The sequence below is a fragment of the Pelodiscus sinensis genome, chromosome 22 (genome assembly GCF_049634645.1).
Source record: "Pelodiscus sinensis isolate JC-2024 chromosome 22, ASM4963464v1, whole genome shotgun sequence".
NCBI classification, from domain to species: domain Eukaryota; kingdom Metazoa; phylum Chordata; order Testudines; family Trionychidae; genus Pelodiscus; species Pelodiscus sinensis.
This window is the reverse complement of record NC_134732.1, coordinates 22,645,919-22,660,690: the sequence shown is the minus strand read 5'-3', so window position 1 is coordinate 22,660,690 and position 14,772 is coordinate 22,645,919. Positions and strand designations below refer to the sequence as shown.

The window sequence follows — 14,772 nt, the reverse complement described above, 5'->3', positions numbered from 1 at the left end:
AGTACAGTAAACTTCTGATAATCCGGCATCTTTAGGACCCAGGGGGTGCCGGATTATCAGATATGCCAGACTATCGGAAGGGGGGGCTATGAGGGGTTTGGGGTGGAGTAGGGGGGATGTGCCCCATCGGTGCTGCAGGGCCAACCTGGTAGCACCCCAGCTGCTCTGCCCCAGGCATCCCCAAGTCAGCCGCTGCTGAAACTGACCAGCGGCTGATTTGGGGACACCGGGGGCAGAGCAGCTCCAATTGTCCGGCAGCCCGGAGCACTTGCGGGTTCCAGATGGTGCCAGACCATCAGGAGTGCTGGACCATTGGATGCCGGACCACTGGAGTTTTACTGTAGTAGTAATATTTACCCCATATAAGATTAAAATGTGAGACTAGGGAGAATCTCTGTAAAAGGGTTGTTTTTTTGTATGTGACGAGATGTTACACTGTTACAAACTTTTTGTTCTGGTGAGGAAAAAATAAAAGTCATTTTTTTTTCTTCTGTCGTTGTGGGGCCAAAACCTGACTCATTTCTTCCCAAAGCACTCTAATTTTTAAAAAATAGGTAGAAGTTATGTTGCATTATGTGTCTTGTTTTAACCTGTAGAGGGTGATATGGATCTTTAGGGTGTGAGGGTTGTTGTTTAGCACAGAACCATAGAAATGTAGGGTTGGAAGGGACCTCAAGAAGTCATCTCATCCAGCTCTCCATGCTGAGTCAGGACTAAGTAAACTTAGACCATCCCTAACAGGTGTTTTTCCCACCTGTTAAAAACCTCCAGTGATAGGGATTCTGCAGCCTTCCTTGGTGACCTATTCCAGTACATATTTATCTTTATTGTTATAAAGTTTATCTTTATACCTAATCTAAAGCCCTTGCTGCAGATTGATTACTTGTTGTCCTATGTTCAGGTGACACAAAGAACACTTGATCACTATCCTAGCCATAATGACTCTTAGCATATTTGAAGACTTGGCATGTCCCCCCAGTCTTCTTTTAAGGAACGTGCTCAAGTTTTTTAAATCTTCCTTATAGGTCAGGTTTCTAAAATTCTTTATCATGTTTGTTGCTCTGGACTGTTTTCTTAAAATGTGGGGCTCAAAACCAGACACAGTATTACAGTTGAGGTAAAAAAAAAAGTCCTGATCTACTCAGCAATCACATCCTGTATCTTACACATAACAGTCCTGTTAGTACGCCCCCAGATATTAGCAACTGCACTGTTGACTCTCATTCATTTTGTGATCTGAGACGGAGCTGTGGTTTTCAGCAGAAGTGCTACTGCCTAACCAGTTCCCCATTTTATATTTGTGCACTTAATTTTTCCTTTATAATTTGCATTTGTCTTTATTGACTTTCATTGTATTGATTTCAGACCAATTGTCCAATTTATCTATTTGTTAATAGTGTTGCTTAGTAAATCATCAATATGAGTCTACTGCCAGGATCCTAACCCTGTCTATGAAATTGGAGACTTCTGCTGAATTTTTTCAAAATGCTTCTGAATTTTTTTTCCTGGGAAAATACATACAAAATTTTGTGTCACTAGTTAGTTCAGTTATACAAATGTTTGACTTAAAAAGAATTTGATTATTTAATGATCAGTGGGCAAGATCCACAAGCAATGTTCCCTCTAATTTTTTTTATATCCTTGGGTGGAAATAATATTATGTGCACTAATATGGAGGTGATGTGTGTCGAGGTGGTGTTGAGTTGTTTGGAGTGTTCAGGGCTGGGACAGAGGGTTGGGGTTTGGGCTCTCGGGTGGGGGGGGGGGTTAAAGGGTTTGTGGTACAGGTTGTCCCAGGGCTGGAGAAGGGACAGAGAACTCCCCCTGAGCCACGTTCTCCCTGCAGGAGCACTTAGGCTGTTGGAGAGCCTCTCTCCCTGCCTCTCCCTACCCGCAGCAGTACCAGGGGTGGGACCATGGTGTAGGCATCTTTCCCTGGCCACAACTCTGTACACCCTAACTTGCTCCCCTCCCCACTCCCTACCTCTCTGTTCATGAGGCCCTTGGGCTATGTGGCTTCTCCATGGCCACACAGTTTAGAGGGAACTTAGTCCTTGGCTTGCGTAAATCAGCAACCATTATACCCACACCAGCTAAGGTTAAGGCCCTTGAAATTTACAAGGGAAGAGTCAGATTTCTGATGTGTGTTCTAATTAGCTGTCAGCCAAATAGCAGTGGATGATGAACTAAAACAGTTAAAAGCAAGAATTCTTGAAAATTGTGTTGTACCTCAAAATTGAGCTTTCCTGAAGTACTTTTTTCCTCCTTGAGCCATGAGTTGTCTTCAGATGAATTTTTTTTTCACCCCACAGTACTTCAAAGCATTTACAAAGCAGTTCACAACTGGAGAAAATTACAAAGGTAAGAAAATCCCGCTAATGAAGTTCCAAAGCATTTATCTTCCTATCCCCAAAGTACATTATATAATAAAATAAAATGTCTTTATCCATCAATAAAATTCAGACATTCTTAGGTGGAATACGCTGGCTGTTTAACAGCATAGTAAGCAGCTGTTTAGAAGAGGACATTTAAAAATATACTTTGGAAATTAAATTGCAAGGGAAATTTGGGGTGGCAGAATGTAATTGCTGGAGTTTTTGTCTAGGACTGTCGAGGTAATACACCTATGCTTTGAGTAGTCTTTAATTGACGCTGGTGGGCAGATCCTTCATTTTAAATCTCATTAAAAGCAATGTACCTTTCAGCTGCATGGTCTCCCTTGGTAGGCCTGGACTTAGATGGAAGATTATCACCTTCTAATTTACCAGTGCAACTTTCTCCAGCCCCTGAATTTATTAGAAGTTCCTTATTTAAATGTTAAATAAACTTGGACTTGGTCATCTATGGCCCTGACATGGTCACACCTTGAAGTGGTCTGGCTACAGAGTAAAGTAACACATCTTTTCAATTGGACTAACATATAAAGGGACAAAAGTCAGAAAAGAGACCACCTGTACCATTAAGCATCTGGTAGAATATTATTGTAATTGTACCTGCTATTTTTAGGCATTGGGAGGGGGTTGTTTTCATTCCCCCCCCCAAAAAAAAGTTTTTAAGGAATCTGGTTTTAAACTTAAACCCTCTCCCCAATTTCAAACCTATGGCTAAACTAAAAAACTCTTTATTATTTATTTATTTATTTATTTATTTATTTATTTATTTATTATTGTGGCTGATTGTTACTTACTTGGGCCATTTAAGAGCATTACACCTGTGGCTCAGATTTTCAGTGCTTGTGTTTAGCTAGTATGCAAAAAGTGTTCATAGGGTCACTGACCATCTCCATTGCTCGAACTCCTGCCAGTATAAGTATTCTTTATGTGTGAATGCAGACCTGGCTGAAGCAAGATGTTAGTGTATTTAAGATGAAACCGAGGAGAGGCAGGTCATCTTCATTGAGTTAGAAATGTTTGTTTTTTTTAAGTTCCTGGAGAAACCAACTTATATAAAAAAATATCAAAACTTAATCCTGGGAATAAAAATACCTCTGTCCCCTCCTAAAAGCTTAGGTGATAGTGTTTGTTTTTAACTTAAAAAAACCCTTAAAACTGAGATTGAGGCAACCTCAACTTTGTGATACATTTCTGTCTTCTGAATAATTCGTTGTGTTTTTAGCAGGGTCAGATCGCGAGCTCCAAACAGTTCGTCAGATGATGATTGATTTTTTGCAGAACCATTCCCAAGAATCAAGACCACCAGCCTGCCCTCCCTTGGAGCCCATTCAGTAAGAATCTTGTTTGAAATAACAGAACTTTTTTTTTACCTGTGGTATGCTACTCAAATAAAATATTAGGACTTCTTCTGCATACACAGATTTTATTTTTTGCTTTTTCTGTTTAACAAGTACTTAGAGTAAGTTCTTTGTGTGCTAAATAACTTTTCTTTTCTTAAAGGTCCAGTGAGATTGCTTCTCTTTTTGACAAGAACAGTCCTCATTATACTGCCATTGTGGTTGAAAGTAGTAGCTCCTATGTTGGGCGAGAGGTAATGTGTAACTTGTGAATTTAATCCAATATTTAAACCACGAATAATACAATTGGGGTTGTATTTTATTCAGTCAGTGTAGCTATTCATGTGTCTAAAGGTGCTTGCAGGATTGGAACGTAAGTGGTGAAAGCAAAAACATATGCATTTAGAATATGACTAAGCCATATGATGCCATAAAGAATTGGCTTTAGTCAGACAGGAGTGTTGCGGGTTTGTTGGTTTGTTTTTTAGAAATGTGATGTTCATTTTCTGGCTATTTGGATTCTTTTCATGCCTTAATACAGAGGTGGGCAATAATTTTTAAAAGGGAGCCACTTCATAAATTTCTGCAGTGGCCCCAGGCTGCTCTGGGGCAGGGCCTCAGGCAGAAGGGGCGGGGCCAGGAGTCTTCTCGTGCTCCCTGATTGGCCTGGGGGTGGAGGAGTGCATGAAATCTTGCTCCCCCTCCCCCTGGAGAGACTCGCTAATCAGGGCCTTGGGGCAGAGGTAGCATACACAATCTCTTGCCCCGTATCCCCGCCCTGCAGGGCATGGCAGCTAAAGAGGGCAGCTGGCTATTTTAAAACAGCTGATGGTTCCCTCTGATTCCATGTGCCCCTGGCAGGTGGAGAAAACTTTGCGCCAATCAGGGGCTTGGGGCAGGGGAGTGCATGTAGTCTCTCGCTCCCTGCCCTCCCCGTGCCAAGCAGGGGCAGGAGACTTTGCACGCTCTCCCATCCTCAGGTCTTGATTGCCTGGGGGCAGGGGAGTGGCAAGGCAGCCACGGGCGGATCCACCAGCTTGGCGGAGCGGATCTAGCCCGTGGAGGCCCCTTTGCCCGCCCCTGCCTTCATGGAAGTTTAGTTTATGCTCCTCAATATTAGCAAAATATTTCTGTCTGTCAAACCTCACATTATCACCAGAAAAATATTTTTCAAGTCATGATTGACATTGCTATCACTAGTAGAGATCACATTCAAAATGTGTTCCTTTTGGGGGTCTTTTTAGCATTGTAATCTGTATGTTATACTGTGTGTCTGTGTAGTCCATATACCATATTAATTAAAATTAAAAAGCCACCAAAATCAAGATACAGAATATTTTAGTAAAACACTTGGATGGTTATGTTCTTAGCTCAGTTTGTGCTGAGGTGTAGTAGAGATTAAAAAATTGTACGTTATGTTTAGGCTGTTACATATCCTGTATATTGTTATAATGTGGTTATATACTATGTTTTTCATACATACCTTAATATCTCATATTGACCCATGCTGCTAATATGTTTTTTTGAGGCATGACCTACTTGCCCATTTAAATCTTATGACAGATTGCAGTGTCTGATCTCAATCAGTGAAGCAGTTAACTATGTCATTGTAGTAAGTAAGTGAGGTAAGAACCCCTCTGGTGTGCTTGGCACGTCTGAAGGAAGGCTAAGTAAATAACACAGCAGGACTTTTTGCAGCAGAAAAGGGCCAACAACAGATTAACTAAACCCAGATATTGGAGTGCTGCACAGGGGACAAGCATTGTATTTTTGAGCAATTCTGAAAGCACTGTGGGATTCAAAATGCCAAACTGAAACAAGTCGCTTGATGGGAACCGTGTCGAGAATGCCGGTGCTAGCAACATTTCCTTGCCTTGAGCAGATGCTAGTCCTATAGATCTTGCTACACATCAGTAGGATAGCTCTGTGCGCAAGGTTGCCTAATTGAAATGTGAAACTTAAGGACACTTACAAAATGTTGGGCCAGCATGCTAGTGGAGATAGTAAATTTTCTCAGCATTTTGAACTGAGGTATGAGGATGTGGAGAATTAAATTTGTATGAAATTTGGTTTGACTCCATTTCACATTCTAAAGAGCTGCCGTTAGCCTACACAACTTTTGTTAGTTTTCTGCAACTGCCAAAATCTAGGACAGGTAACTGAAAACATTAGGGAGCATCATCAGTATAGAAACATGCTGTGTGTGTTTGAGGTTTTAATTCTGTTAGGAGCAGGCCAAGGCACAACTAGACTGCAGGATGCTGCCAGCTTTGAGAACCATGTTCAGCAGCAGACTCTTTCCCCGGCGTTGGTTCACTGTGGTTAATCGACATTACTGAGGGACAAGGAGGTGTCAGTAACAAAGCTCTTCAGTGTTTTATTGTGTCTGTTCTGTAGTCTTACTGCATTCTGCTCTCTGCCTTCTGAAAAATGGAAGATATTCTAATGGCATCTGCTTTCAAGAAGGGAAATTCTAACTATCATTATATAGTGTTCTGAGTTAACACACAGTGTATGAGTGAAATAGACACACACATCACCTCTAGAAGCTTGTGCTCTAAATAAGACAAGAGGCACATGTCCCATGATGAATAGTTCAGGAGGGGGAGGGTTAGCTGTTTGTCACTGATGAGGGGAAGAAGCGGGGAGAGATTTGAAGAGATGGGTTTGAAGGCGCTAGCTAGAGAAGAAAAGTGATCTTTGGTGAATGAATGTAGGGAAGAGTTCGAGGCATAGGGAACTGCGTATTCTTACTTGTATTCTTGTAGTGCCTGGGAACTCCAGTCTTGGACCAGGACTCCATTGTGCCTGGTGCTGTACAAACCCAGAACAAAAAGACTGAAAGGGGCTACAGTGTAAGTATAAGCAGACAGACAGGGCCGTGTAAGGAAACAATGAGAGAATGCTGGCTGCAGTGATAGCTTATGATTTCAGAGCACCAGCAGCCTAACTGTTGTCACATTTTTGTAGGCATCACACAAAGGTCTGTGGTTTTGTGGATGTTTGTGGGGAGTAGCCGGGGAGCATAGTAGAAGGCACAAAGCAGAGCAGACAAGTGGGGAGTAAAGAGAGAGGACTGGGAAGCGCATAGAGAAGGTAAGAATGGAAAAGAACAGCTGAAAAGCAAGGGAAAGAAGATTGTGGAGGACCTGGTAGATGAGACTGAAGAGTTTGATTTGATATGGTTAGAGTGGGCTAATAGATTTGAGGAGGACAGTCATTGGAATGGCAGGAGCAGAAGATGACTCGGGTAACGGGACTTGGAGTGACTGAAATGGAGAGAGAGTTATCAGCTATATGTTCATCAGAATCTTAACTGGGCCTGCATATTGCAGGCATAATTTTGGTGCTTAATGTTCAAGTGATATAGACGTGCAAGTCCTTTTATTGTGTCCACACATCATAAACTTCGATATCTAAATGATACCTAATCTGTAAAGTCAAATAATTGTCCCCACAATTATCTGAGCTCAGAAAAATAGAAGCAAGTGTCTGAAAACTTGGCTTTAAAATCCTTGTTGTATATGTAACATGTTATCTGAAACTAATGGGTGTGTGACAAATATCATCTTCTCATCTATGGGTATGTCTACACTGCAGAGGGTTTTTTTGGAATCACATTCTTTCGACAAAAAATTGAAAGAACAGAGGGGCTTTTCCGACATTGGTAAACCTCTTTCTATGAGGAAGAAGCCTTTTTCTGAAAGAGCTCTTTTGGAAAAAGGTGTGTGTGGATGGGGAAGAGGGAGCTCTTTCAGAGGAAGAGGAAAGCGGAAAAAGTACAGGTGCCCCCTGGTGGCCACTCCGTCCACAGTAATTACAGTTTAAATGTGAGAGAGCGTCCACACTGAATGGATGCTATCTTTCGAAAAAGCAGATCGCTTTTTCCATGCGCTCGAGCAGTGTAGATGCGCTCATTTGGAAGAAGTTTTTTTGGAAGATCTCATCCGGGAAAGCTTCTTCTGAAAGAAGTCTGCCGTCTAGACATAGCCTGTGTTTGGTGGCTTCTACCTGGTGTTTTGTCACTCTCTTCTTCAGACAGATGCGTTTTGGGGAGGGGATATTCAGGATGGGCTAAGGAAAAATCATATAGCTCAGAAGACAAGAAAAAACAGAAATAAAATTTTTGTTCAACAGAAGTTGCTAGTGTCCATGGAATACTAATACATATATACTAGTCACCACTATAAGGTGTTCCTATCACCAGCTAGTTTACTTAAGTATGGTTTATTCCCTGTAATATACTTGTTCGTTCTTCCGAGAACGAGATATTCTTTGAGCAGTGTGTAACTTGTGTGTTGTCTTCTCATTGTGCAGGTGATCTTAGATTTGATTCAGTATGAAAACATTGTGGTAAAGAGAGTGCTGAATTCTGATAAGGCTTTTCTAGAGAAACTTGGTATTACCTCAATCCCTTCATGTTATCTGATCTATCCAAATGGGTCCCATGGATTAATTAACATGTAAGTACTATATATCTGTAAGGGATACTTGCAGTGCTTTGAGGGGTTCAGTTAAGCTTTAAAACCGTTGCCTTAGTTTCCTTGCATACAGGTTACTTTATTTGATAACTAGGTTTTATTTGTGTATTTAATAAAGGTAATGTTTCCCAATATGTGATCAGTGCATTTGACTGATTGAAATGTAATGTTCAGACACTTCATACTTGAAGAGACTATCTCAAACATTGTTCTGTCAGCTGTTCCATTGCGAATGAAAAAATCCTGTTTGTATTTAATAGTCTTACACTTCTTATACAGCTGACTCTTTTTGTAGGAGTTTACAATAGATTGAAATGGACTAAGGGAACCAAAAATAGATTCCTCCCTCACCTGGGAGGGAAAAAACAAAATGCTGTAATGATTAGTTATAACTTGACTGCCGTGGTGAGTTTAGACTGCTCACAAACTTGCTTGTAAAATAAGCACTAAAGAAGAATGGTTGATCTGTGAAATAGAAATTCTAGTGTCAGTGGAAAGCATTCAGAAAATGTAAACTGTTGAGCAATAGCTAGTGACATGCTGATAGTCTAGTGATGTTGATAAATAAGATGAAATTGAGGTTTTGGGAAGAGACTCTGTATTAGTTGGGTTTCCTACTGCCACTAGTCAATATCACTGACTCATTACTGTGATGCATGTGAGAAGAATTATGTATGGTTTGGGGCAAATCTAAAATAAAAATATCGAGTACCAAATCCCACAGATCCTCTTCGATCAATCTTCTGCTGGATTCAGTGGAAGCGTTGCTGTATAAGGTGTACAAATATGACCTGAAGTCTTTATAAAAATGGCATGTTGCTGTTAGCTTGACTAGTATTGCAAGCCACTGATCCGAATTATTTTTGCTCCTGCTTCTAAAATTCTCATCAAACATGCTGCCTTTTTACCAGAATTGTAAACTGATATAGTAAACTGTTCCTGTCAGTTGTTTAGCTTGAGGTGATTTTTAACCCTTACGTTGTTCTTTCATATGCAGTTTGAAGCCTCTTCGGTCTTTCTTTTCTTCCTATTTAAAGTCACTGCCTGGTGTGAAAAGAAAACTTGTTTCACAACTTCCACTACCAAAAAAGCAAAATGAGGAGAGCACAGAAATTAAGGCGTGGAAGGAATTTGATAAGTAAGTGATGCTGTAGCGCTTCAATTTAATGGTTGGTAGTTAAAATCTACAGTTGTTTTTGCCAACTGGCAGGTATAAAATAACATGTTTTAACATCTTCTTGTAGCTGAAAGCTTTATTTGAGTCTATAATAACTCAAAGGATACATCCAGAATCAAGTAGCTGAACCACCACATGGTGACTTGCTGAGCACAATAAAAGGATTGTATGTGAATATTAAAGGGATCCTAGCACTGTAATGTCTTGCAGATCACGTTGCAGAGCGTTGCTTTAATTTGTGTCTTCAGCAGGATCCTGTTCACAGTATACTAAAATAATGCTGCTAAATTAATTCAGCCATAGCAGCAAAGGTGTAATACTCTCTTTAGTGAATGTACCTTTCTTGTACCCGTGAATGATGATTTAAAGAACCGTCCAAACAATATTTCAATATGCATTTGGTGTATTATTCATTTCTCAGGAATGAAGTTGTGTTGGAGACTATTTTTATTTTAAACATATGCTTTGCTTAAAAAACCCAGGGCTCGGTTCTGCTCCCATTGCTACCAGTGTGAGCAAGATTGAGGGTCCAACCCGAATCTGAAATGTATAGTTCACTAGTATAATTTTTATTGGAAAACTTTAGCTCATAAGTCAATATCCCAGATAAAAATAAAGTCCGTACGAAAATAATTTTGACAATAAGCTTTTGGCAAACCTACAGAAAACAGCAAACCCAATATTTATTTGTATAATGATGAGAGAGTGAACGCTAGAAAGTGTTAGGTAAATGCACATACATTAGGGAACCCTAAAGTCACCAGAAAAGATGTTTATCAAACCAAATCCACTTAGGTTTATGTTCACCCTGACTGTTTGAGAGAAGGATACAAGAGCTTTGCAATGAGATAATCCTTCAGCATCTTTAGCTGGAAAAGATGTAGGACTAAGTGCTTCCATTTTGTACTTATTTTCATTTTTTGTTATGGTTACTATTAAAGTGTCAGCCCTGTTTCTTTTTTAACAGATGGCTGTTATTTTCTTTGAACAGCTCATATAGAGTATTGTGTTTTGATAACTGATTTTTGTAGCTAAAGAGTATCTTATTAACATGAACGATTCTATCAATCTTGGTGCTTCTGCAATGCAATTTTTTTATAAAAGAACATTACATAAATATCTCCCAGCTAGAATGTTTGGATGCCTGATGATTTAATACTGACAACCATGTTTAAAAAGTCAGCAGACCTACTAATAAAGTTTTTTTTTTATACTTAAGTGAATACATTGTTTACTGAAGAGGTGACACTTGGCATATGTCTATAGTTTGTATTGTTCAGAATGCAGCTGTCACAGTTCCCAGAGTACCTGTATTTCTACCCCCTTCATGACCTCCATTAGCTATCACCTCCCCTTCCAGATGGGATTTAGGCTAAAATTCCTTCTGCTCTTCACTGTGATCACCTTCTTGTCAGGTGCTGAACTAAACTCAGATCTGCTGTCTTCGCTCCCAGGGGCTATGGCAGAGTTCATCAGTGTCTAGCCAGACTTCATAAATAAAAGTGTTTATAATGCTTTTGGTTCCAAATAAAGAAAATAGATCTTCAATACCATACCTGCCTTCTAGGCCTATCTCCCTTACCAGATATCACTTATCTTCCATATGGAGATGCTGATAGATTTCAAACATTTTCTGCAGGTTGTGTCTTTCGTGTCACAGTCTTCTGTCAGTTCTGGAGCCCAGTAAGTGTGACCTCTCTCCTATAGCAGGCTTGGCATTTAATACAGTTTCCAGTCCTTTGGTAACCTCTTTCAATCAGTTCAAAGCAGGATAGTCCATTTTTTCTCATGTGTCGTTTTTTTTCCAGACTTGTATACCTGCCTACTTTATTCCACAGTATTTTTAGTTCCTGATAATTCTTTCATGCTTAGCTGACTTCCACTTAGTCACTCCCTTGTCTCAAAAAAGAAATTATCCCCTCTCAATGTGGAAGAACAATACAAGGGGAAACTAAGTCACACCTTTTTACATAAAATAAATCTAAAGTTTCCCAGTTCTCCACTGCAGCTTTTTGTGTATTTTAAGATATTTTTTGTATCATTATGAAACCACTGATGTCAGATGAAGCTGGTTTTCTAATTGATTGGTGCTCTTAATTCTACTCTTTAACAATGTAAGACATAAGGGTCCTAAGGAATTTTTTGAAACATCAGCTGTCGGGTCTATATTCACTTCTGTTTGTTATGCTGTGTTGCTGTATTTTGGACTAACCTGGGTTTGTAATCAGCACTGCAGGATACAAACTCCTAAATTGTTTTGTTCAATTGCTTGTCTGTTGTTGGTGGTGTAAATATAGAAATATTAATTTTCCGTGATCGTTGTTGCGTTGAGGAAGGTAAATGTAGATGTTCAAGTCACCTCAAATGTGGTCAGCAGGCAACAAGGCCTTCTGTAACTGACTCTGAAATATGTTATGGTGCACAGTGTGTCTCTAGTGCGGGATGGCTGCATTTGGAAAGAATTTCTAAATTCTATCTTTCTTAAGAGGGGTTTCTCTTCATTTTTATCATCCGTCTCCTTGCCATTGTTCCTCATCAAGATACTTCAGTTAAAGAGAAGGATTTTCCCTCACAGCCTGTTGTTCTTTACTTATATTAACCATGTAGAGAAGTCACAGGTTGTGACTCCAGTAGTTAGCTTGCTGACAGTACGTCAGGGTTACGATTTCTCTAGAGCGAGAAGTTGGGCTTGGAGATAGAAGGTTCTTACTCAAACACAAGATAACCTTTTATGCAATTGTCCTTCATTTGTCTAGTCCCTGAACTATTGGCATAAAATTGCTGCTTTAAAATTAGAGTACACTGGAAACCATTAAACTTGACATTCACCCTGCTAGACACTGCACTGTATGGAATAGGAGATACTGCAGTCACTGTGGAATTGCAGATTACGAGGTTTGAATAGTGCCCACTATATATCAATTTTTCCATAATGATGGGTGAGAAAATGAGTGGAAAAAAAGCTGCCTCCATTTTTAACATTATATATGTGTGTTTCAGAGCTAAGCTGTACATGGCTGACCTTGAATCAGGATTGCATTACCTGCTCAGGGTAGAGCTTGCCACTCACAAGACGCTTGAGGGAGCTGAGCTAAAGACCTTCAAGGATTTTGTTACAGTCATTGCCAAGGTACACACTTCTAATCTTTGATTACATTCCCTTGACTCTTACAAATAGAATATAAAATTTACTACTTGACAGAATGTTTTATGCTTCTGAAAATGTCTTTCAGCGTGCCCTTAAAAATGTACATGGTTTGGTTTCTATAGTGTCTTTGAGAAATTCCGTGATGTTCCTATGGATAACCTAAATTCACTTTATTGCATTGCATGGCTCAGAATAAAATAAGGACTCTGATTGTCCCAGGTTTGCAGGACAGATCTATGAAAATTGGGATAGTAGTTCAGATTTTTCTGGCTAGGTAGTGATTGTAGCTGGACATAGATTATTTACACACAAACTGACTCACTTTGGATTCTTGGATTTCTTTAACTCTGAAAGTGTGCTTATGTGACTTCATACAGAGTTTAGAAAATTAGGTTGGCTTTCTAAGGATACAGCTGACTTTAAAGTCTTAGAAATATGGTTTGTTCAAAAAGTCTTGATTTAAACAGGGTCACCTCATGGGTGCTGAGAGGCGAAACCCTTTTATATTTGAGGTGCTCCGGTACTATGACAATGAGAGCTTATGTGGCGTCTTGATTTGCTAAAGTTTAGCCATTTTTAAAGTGAGTCTGACATGAAGAAAATGTGTCTTGGAAAAATTCTAATATTTTAACCTTTAAAAGTGATCTCCAGTTAAACATGAGCTGCAGTGTGTCTCCATATTTTATTACCAAGTAATTAACAGATTGCATTTGTATGTAAACAAAGCAAATCAATGGCTGTTTAGAGGGACAAAGAAGGGTTATATAACACTTCCAAGTATCTGGCATTATGTGGAAATCAGTCAGACAGGTTCTTACCCCCTATGACAGTCAGAGGTCAGAAATCTCTAGCTGGCCTCATTTCCTTTAAGAAAGTGTAGTGCTAATCTGTCCATCATATTATCCCTAAAACAGCCTCTGTTCTTCCTGATGGATCCTGGCCAGCTAATGTAATTTATTTCCCTGGCTATTAGTGAATAGCTCTCCTCTGTTGTCTCCTGTCCGGTTCCTTCAATGGAAGCAGTTGGTTTTCTTTTTCTTTTGCATTTTTAACACTTTAAAAAAAATTATCTTCTGATATTTCACATTTTAGTCACAATTCTGATTTTCTGTCCTGTGTGGTTCTTTACACCAAAGGACTTCAGAAAATGTAACACACTGCAGTGATGTCTTCATTTACTTGTATGAAATGCATTTGAGATTTCGTTTGTGAGAGCTTTTCTTCTTTCTAAACTCAATATTTATGAGCAAGTAGCATCACTTGGATACTTAACACAATTCATTTTTTGTTTCTCTTCATTTAAATCGTTGGTCTGGGGAGGAGGGGTTCAGTGTGCAGGCTGCCCCACGGTCACAGAACTACCCCAAATTCCTCTCACTGCAGCAGCTTGGGACCAGGTGAGAAGTGCCTCTCCAGGGCCATTGCAGCTCCAGCAGGCACAGTCAAAAGAGGGGTGCATGTCTCCCGGCTGAGGCAGGTCCAGGTTCGCCTGCCCCCTGCACTGCCCAGCCAGGGTGAGGAATGGAGAACAGCCAGCAATGATCCTGGGGGGGTCGGCTGCAGGTCTCCCTCCCCCCGCAAAAGGGCGCCTGGGAGTGGGGAAGAATGCTTGGGTGTAGGGCAGCCCCAGATGGGATTGGCACACCCCCAACCAACCCCTTTCACCTGCCTAGAGATTGTCTCTTATGTATCCCTGTACACATGGGGGGAGGGAGGAAAGCTTCAGGCCCCACTCCCATGCACAACCAAACCCTTTCCTTGCTTGAAGTTATGATAAGAGGAAGCAGCGTGCCAAATGTGGTGGTCCTAGCTCTTACTGTTTAGGAGAAGTTCTTGAACAAACTGACAGACACGGTCACTCACTCAGACAGACAGACAAACTCTTGCAAATATATAGTACAGGTTGGACCTCCCTCGTCCGGCACCCTGGGGATCCAACTGGTCCTGATTGAGGGGATTTGTCAGACCAGGGAAGGTCCCTCCTAACATGGCTCATGTTGAACTCTTGCCCCTGTTAGGGCTTTAGTCCGGCACCACTGCTGCCTGCCTGCCCATGGCTCCCCAGGCTGGAGCTCTCTAGCTGCTGCTGCTGGATCCTGAGCCCCATGGCCACTGCCAGACCCAAGCTCTTCATCCAGGGCCGGAGCTGACCCCTGCAACCTCCTGGCCACAGGGGAGACAACTCTCTGCTGCACCGGCTCCTGCTCTATCCCCCCCCCCCACACACATGGGGCTC

The 14,772-nt window shown here is 40.8% G+C and overlaps 1 protein-coding gene across 2 annotated transcripts in view; it reads left to right on the top strand.

Moving 5' to 3' along the window:
• QSOX2 (quiescin sulfhydryl oxidase 2) overlaps positions 1 to 14,772 on the top strand; it is a 43,180-nt gene that overhangs the window by 15,081 nt on the left and 13,327 nt on the right. The window contains exons 3-8 of one of the 2 annotated variants that reach the window (XM_075905556.1): positions 2,313 to 2,361; positions 3,619 to 3,724; positions 3,894 to 3,984; positions 8,048 to 8,193; positions 9,209 to 9,349; positions 12,389 to 12,518. In XM_075905556.1, coding sequence (XP_075761671.1) covers positions 2,313 to 2,361; positions 3,619 to 3,724; positions 3,894 to 3,984; positions 8,048 to 8,193; positions 9,209 to 9,349; positions 12,389 to 12,518 — 663 coding nt within the window. Of the gene's footprint in view, positions 1 to 2,312; positions 2,362 to 3,615; positions 3,725 to 3,893; positions 3,985 to 8,047; positions 8,194 to 9,208; positions 9,350 to 12,388; positions 12,519 to 14,772 lie in introns of both variants that reach the window. The other variant, XM_075905555.1, reaches the window with a different exon arrangement.